This window comes from Pyrus communis, chromosome 11 (genome assembly GCF_963583255.1).
Source record: "Pyrus communis chromosome 11, drPyrComm1.1, whole genome shotgun sequence".
Classification (NCBI taxonomy): Eukaryota; Viridiplantae; Streptophyta; class Magnoliopsida; order Rosales; family Rosaceae; genus Pyrus; species Pyrus communis.
This window is the reverse complement of record NC_084813.1, coordinates 10792605-10799623: the sequence shown is the minus strand read 5'-3', so window position 1 is coordinate 10799623 and position 7019 is coordinate 10792605. Positions and strand designations below refer to the sequence as shown.

Below are 7019 nucleotides of genomic sequence, written 5' to 3'. Positions count from 1 at the left end.
TAGCATCAAAACCAAATATATTAAAGATTAACATATTAATCTTACAGGTCCATATCAACATAAATTCCAGGGCACGTACATGTATTGCAGATCAATTTTTGGGGCACGGCGAGAGCTCGAGAGGCCATTATGTAGTACCTGGATGGACAAGTATATAAATTCCCTGGCAGTCTACCATTTCAGTATTACTTGCTCATATCTTTTACTTCATCAAAAGTTCAAAACTTATTAGCTGCTTCATTCCAGAACACTAGCTAGCCAGCTAACATGGAGTTCATTAATCTGCAGCCGTGGAAATATATGTGCTTGAGCTTGATCCTCATGCTGGGGACCTGGTCATCCGGAGCCACTTCTCGCACTCTACAAGATGCACCGATGTACGGGAGATATGAGCAATGGTTGACTCGTTATGGTCGCGTATATAACGAGGTTAATGAGAAGGAGACTCGTTTCAAGATATTCAAGGAAAATGTGGCGTTTATCGAATCTTCTAATAAGTATGCAAACAAACCTTACAAATTAAGTGTCAATCAATTTGCAGACCTTACAAATGAAGAGTTCAAGGCCTCAAAAAATGGATTCAAGGGACACGAGTGCTCCACGAAAAAAACTTCTTTCAAATATGAAAATGTGACTGCATCATTACCAGCAACAATGGATTGGAGAAAGAAAGGAGCAGTAACCCCCATCAAGGACCAAGGCCAATGCGGTAGCTAGTTATACAAACGTCTAGCTTATTTTTTATTTATTTATATTAACTGGTTTGATTTGATACTTATTCTAACTACTTTTAATCCCAATATCAAAATACAGGATGTTGTTGGGCTTTTTCAGCAGTGGCCGCCACGGAAGGAATTACACAGCTTTCAACTGGGAAATTGATCTCTTTGTCTGAGCAAGAGCTCGTCGATTGTGACACTGCTGGTGAAGACCAAGGATGTGAGGGCGGCTTGATGGACGATGCCTTCCAGTTCATCCAACAAAATCACGGGATTAGCACAGAGGCTAATTACCCCTACGAAGGCGTTGATGGTACATGTAACACCAAGAAGGAAACCAGCCATGCAGCCAAGATAACTGGCTTTGAAGATGTCCCTGCAAACAGTGAAAAGGCACTTCTTGCCGCAGTAGCTCATCAACCTGTTTCTGTTGCCATTGATGCTAGTGGTTCCGACTTCCAGTTCTACTCAAGTGGTGTCTTTACCGGAACCTGTGGGACGAGCCTTGACCATGGTGTTACCGCTGTTGGTTATGGTGTGAGTGAGGATGGCACTAAGTATTGGCTAGTGAAGAACTCATGGGGTGCAGAATGGGGTGAAGCTGGGTACATAAGAATGCAAAGAGATGTTGCTGCAGCGGAAGGACTTTGTGGCATTGCTATGGCTGCCTCTTACCCCACAGCTTAGTTAATTTTACCATCAACAATTAAATAAATGTCTACTATATATATATATATATATATATATATATATATATATATATATATATATATACCTTGTAGGTACTATGAGATCTAAGAAACTCCTGTGCAAAATACTTGTACGATCTATATATGTTGGCTGTAAGAACTCGCCACTTTATTGAACTTTTTATCGTAAAAGCGTAGGTTTTCCTATCAAAATGGTAAACATCTTTCCATGCTTTAATAAACTGTTAACAACTAACTAATTCATTCAGGTAAGACCAGTGTGACGTTTATTCTTATCATTTAAAGAATCCCAGCAATCGCAATATTCTAGACGGATTTTGAGCAACCGTCCACTAGGAAATTCAAGTTCATCTAAATTACAAGGAGGGACGGAGATCTAGAGTCGAAAGTTGGAAAGAAGATGAAGACCAATCCACAAGAGAAATCCACTCATTTTTGTGAAGTAACAAATTTTGGTCTCCACATTTGTAGAGTCTACTGTAGATGCTCTAATCATATCATTTTCATTTGTTCGAGTAATATCGTGCTCGTGCTTGTTCTTAGACCCTGTGTTTGTCTTCTCTGATCTTGCCAAGTTTATGTCAATATTATGTATTCTGATAACCTAAGCAGCACTTACGTAACTGCCAATTTGTTGATTCAAATATGCCCGCACTAAACATATTAAGTTTGATAATCATTTTGTTTGTGAGTGGATCCAATTGGGTTCTAATCAAGTTCATTACATACCATCTGCCGATTACCCAGCTAACACTCTCACCAAGGGACTATACAAGTATCACTTGTTCGTATTCCATCGAAAATTGTCTATTCCCGGCCGTTGTTGGGGAGAATACCCTCTTAGTTAGGATTCCTTGTAACGCAAGTATTTGTAAACTAATTTTATTACGCTTCTTTCTCTTCAAGGAACTTATTTCTTGATACCCCAAGAGCTTTTGGTGTGTATATGTATGTGTGTGTGTGTGTATATATATATCATGTACCTTAATTGTCAGTTAGATAACCATGTGAGTGTTTAGTTTTTTAAAGTTTGTCTAGTAAATACTTCTATTTTTTTTTTTATATAAAATAGAAACTAAACAAAACCAATAAACAAAAACTTGTTATAGGTATTATCTTAAAGTGTGATTGGGTAATTCATAGATTAGATTTGATACTAGTTATTTTTCCCTATTAGGATTGTATTCCTTGGAGGAGAATGATTCTTCCTTCCCTTATTACTATAAATAAAGGCTTTGCGTAGGAGGAATAACACACATCCCTCACACACATCTCTCTATGTCTTTTTACTCTGCTTCACACCTCTCTCTCTCCCTTGTCATATTAAATAAGCTACAACACGTTATCAGCACGCTCCTCTATTGCGCTAAGGAATCTGATGTGGAAATTATTCGTCTTCAATCAGGGGAGTATTATGTTTCAATTACTCTTAGTTGATTAAATTTTGATTTTATTAAATTATATACTTTTATTGATTTAATTTATTTTTCTTGTCATGAACTGATACAAGCTTTGAAGATGGAAAAGCCAAAATTGAAGAAAGAAATATTTCTACAAACCTACTGACAATATTCATCAAGCAATCTAGGTTCTTCTAAAACATCGGTGTTTATCTCGATATTTTTTTTCAGCCTTGATTGCATGAACCTGCACCATAATGCATGACCCAACTTTATTTTTTATGAATTTTAAATTCTACATAAATTGTGTATGCAGTATATTCATAATGTTGAATTATGTGAATTGAATATGTGTGAATAAGCAAGAAAAAGAAAGAAAGAAAAACCCTAGAACTCGAGTTGGGCCTAGAAACATGACAAATCTGTTTTTGTTTGGCTTGACCTAAAAGCCCATTACTTGAGTACCCAACTTGTGCTGGAACCGCATTGAGCCATCGTCCTAAGTAGTCGAACTGCTAAGCTGTCAACTGTTCCAAACCCTAATCTGTAAAACTGATGCTCTCCTTAAGATTGGGTAGTAGTTTAGGTGGCCTGTAGCCTACCTCACCATTATCTTTCACTAGAACACGGTGAAATCGGTTTTCTTTGACAACCTGCGGTCGTCCTATGAATCATTCTGACGATTGGAAATCGTCCTTAAGCCCACATCGTTATTCTCGAAGAGAGCCCTTCGAGTTTTCCTTCGAAATCTCCACAGAGTTCGAAATTTCTCACTCCTCAGATGTTCGGAATCCTTCCTTATCGAAACCCCGTTCGATTTTGCTCGAAACTCGCTGTCGGCTACAGTGCCGTGCCTGGTTTCATCAATGGCCGTACACCTAGCCTTCGTTGGGGAGTCCTTAACCCAATCCGAGGCTTACTGGGCCTTCTCTTATGCTCGGCTCCACTCAATCCTAGCCTATGTTCAGGCTGTTTTTCTTTGGGCCCCAGTTTTGGGCTTGTTTTTTCTTTTTCTCTTGTGCAGCCTATTAAGGGTTTTCTAGGCCTCCTAGTGTACTTTGGGGTTTGGACTCATTGTAGGCTAGAAGCCTAGCAAACAGAAGAGACAAAAAAAACCACAGAACCCTAGTATGGCTTCCTATGCTGCTTTTGGGCTTGCAACCCACTTATTTTTCTCCATTGGACTTGTAGTCCAATCCGAGTGTTGGGGAAAAATGATTTTTTTTCTTTTCTTTTGGGCCTATTTACTTTAGCCCATGAAAAACTACCCCATTTTTATGGGAGTTGTTCACTTTTTCCTTCTTTTTGATAACTCGAGCAAGGGAGATCATGACTGGGCCAAGGAGACTTTGGAGATAAGTAGAGAATAAGAGTCTGATTCTTCCCCCGAGCTGTGTGTACCAACGAGCTTCATATCTGGTAAGCAGGCTGCTTAATCTTCTCGGCTGCTTTGCTTTAGTGACAAGCTACTCCTTAATTTTCTGATTGTCTTATGCTGTTTTTGTAGATTCGGAATTCGGCTCCATTCCTAAGGCTTCTCCAAACATGAGAAAAGTGCATGTTGCTATGGGTATCCCTTCCGAGGGAAAAAGATGGGTTGCCTCCGAGAGAGGAGATAAAGCGAATCAAAGCTAAGGCGTTAACTCGTCCTATCACTATGGTGGAGCCTGCTACAAATGAAAGTGGAAAAAAGAGACCTTCCCCACCTACTTAGGAGACGCCTGCTGAGAAGAAAATAAAGACCTCTTCCACTGCTCCTGAAGGTCTACCGACTGCTCCTAAACTTGTGATTAACTTGACTTCCTCTAAGGGCGAGAAAGAAAGAACTGCTAGATTTGTACTGATAACGCCTATTGCTCTGAAGGCTGCTAGCTCGATTGTTGAAAGGATTGCCCAGCGCAGAAGTTCCTTCATGCTTCCGGTGTCGAGGTTTGTGCCAAAGCGTTTGTTTGGAGCTAAGTCTGGCTCACCTTTGGAGAGGCTTACTACTATGAAGAGTGACAAGGTGCCCTTACCTGCTAAAGTGGAGCCAAAACCTTCTTCCTCCGATGTTGCGACCAACTCGTCTGCTGAGAAGAAAGAAACTGCTCGTGCAGGTAGGCTTGAAAAATCCACCGAGACTGTTTCTGGGGAAGTTGCTAAGATCTCCACACTTTTGAAGCCATATCTACTTGAAGACATGGATATATGTGCCAAGTTTGTTGATAGCGTCAAGGAGATTGTTGGTCCGAGTCTTTTCGGTAAGCACACATCCAAGTATAGAAAACTACTCTGCTAGCCATGATGTAGAAAACAATGATTCTGGCAGCCGAGTCTATGTTTCTTGACCAAGAGGATACCAAGGCTGTTAAAGAGATGGCAAGAACCATGGCTGCCGAAGCTTACTCCTCCGTCGAAAAAATCAAGAAATTGGAATCTAAGCTTGCTGCTTTAAAGGGATCTAACGTTTCTGCCCCTACTTATCTGCAGCTTGAGACCTCTCTCTAAGAGATCATGGATTTGAAGACTAGGCTTACTGCGATCCAAGTAAAGTATGAAAGTGCAGAGAAGGAAATCGAGTATTACATACCTCAGATTCAAGATCTTGAGGGTTCCATCTTTGAATTCCATTCTGCTGCTTATGCAAAGGATGAAGAACTGATCGCTACTTACAACCAAGTGATCTACTTCAAAAAGGTTGTTGATAGGCTTGAGTCTTAAGTGTTGGAGCTTCAAAATGCTTTGAAGATCAACGACAATCTGAAGAAGGAAGTTAAGGAGTTGCAGCGGGTTCGTGCTTGCCTGCTTGAGGAAAATGAGCAGTTGAAGGGTGAGAAGGCTGGGTTCGAGGCTTCACTTACTCAGAGTCAAGCTGATTTCTACAAGCTGGGTTATGTAGATCATCTCTATAGGCGATTGTCTGACTTTGAGTTTTCCACTAAAGACTTCGAGACCTTCTCTATTTCTCCAGAAGACTTGCTCGCCTTTACTTTTGAGTCTTCTATCGGTGAAGTAGTTGGAGAAGTTAGTGCCCAAGCTGAGGTAGCCGAGGGTAAAACGCCGGATGATGCTGCTGCTGAGAACATCAAGGTTACTCAAGGTGTGGCGACCAAGTAGTCGTGAGATGTCCAAGCTATTGAAGAGTAGTCTTCTAGGTAGCCTTTAGGATTTTCTTTGTTTTCCTTTGTTGCTTTTTCTTGAACTCCTTTGGTCCTTACTAGTTGTTTATCAATTTTGCTAGAAAATTTAATAAACTTGTTTCCTTCGCTCTTCTCCATCTTCCCTTCTTTGGTTCACGCCATAACCTCTAGACTTTATAGACCAGTTGCAAGCGCGCTACCTTTTTATAAGCAGATAGGCTCGCGTAGCCTACGTAGCCGTTGTTGTTGGTGTAAAACTTTTTGCAAAGTTGTTAGCCATAGGGTTGGTAGCCAAATGTTTTACTTACAGAAGTAGACAAGTCCATATAACCACTAAGTTGTTAACCTTAGCTTCCTCTAATTCCGTAGGTTGCATAACAAGTATCACAAGACTTTAGGACTTGGTGCCGATTGTTCCGCGCTTGGCAGAGGTGAAGTTTATCGACTCCATAGCATGTCGGCAGTGGATAAAACTTCGTATATGCACGCTAGCTTGTTTAACCTTTCACAAGGATGCGTAGTTGTACAAGTCTAACGTGGCTTCACTGCTTGAAGGGCAAGCCATAGGTAGTCTTCCGAAAATCCGTAGGCTACCTGATAGGAGCATATTCATGCGACTTAATTAGCTTGTTCTCGTGCATTTATGTTGTGTTTATTTAGTTATTTTCGTGTTTAAGGCCACTTTTGTGTATTTTCAGATTATAAGGCCAAAGTGTGCAAGAATATGCAAATTGGAGTCTTTTGGAGCGAAAGAGGAATGAATGAGTTGAAGACTTGAAGAAACGACGAATTCCTACTCCAATGATGAATTCTTACCAAAACGAGGAATCCTACTCAAACAAGGTTTCCTATTTGAAGTAGGAAAGTTAACCCTAAGTTTCCCGTTTTGGTAACCTTTCCTAATCTAAACGTTCGTATTTTCTAGCCACTTTGTAGGCCTTGTATGCACTTTAGGACACAAAACCAAGGCCCTAGCCCAATTACATAGCCTTAGCCGTGACTTTTTCCTTCTCCCTTTCCCTTGCCGTGCAAGGGGGGGCATTTTTGTCTAATGTTATGTAATTAAACCCT

General features: G+C 40.5%; 1 protein-coding gene across 1 annotated transcript; it reads left to right on the top strand.

Annotated features, from left to right (window-relative positions):
* Positions 1–267: 267 nt before the first annotated feature.
* Positions 268–1406, top strand: LOC137749335 (senescence-specific cysteine protease SAG39-like). Its single transcript, XM_068489433.1, has 2 exons — positions 268–709; positions 814–1406. The coding sequence occupies exons 1-2, from the start codon at positions 268–270 to the stop codon at positions 1404–1406; spliced, it is 1035 nt and encodes a 344-aa protein (XP_068345534.1).
* The last annotated feature ends 5613 nt before the right edge of the window (positions 1407–7019 follow it).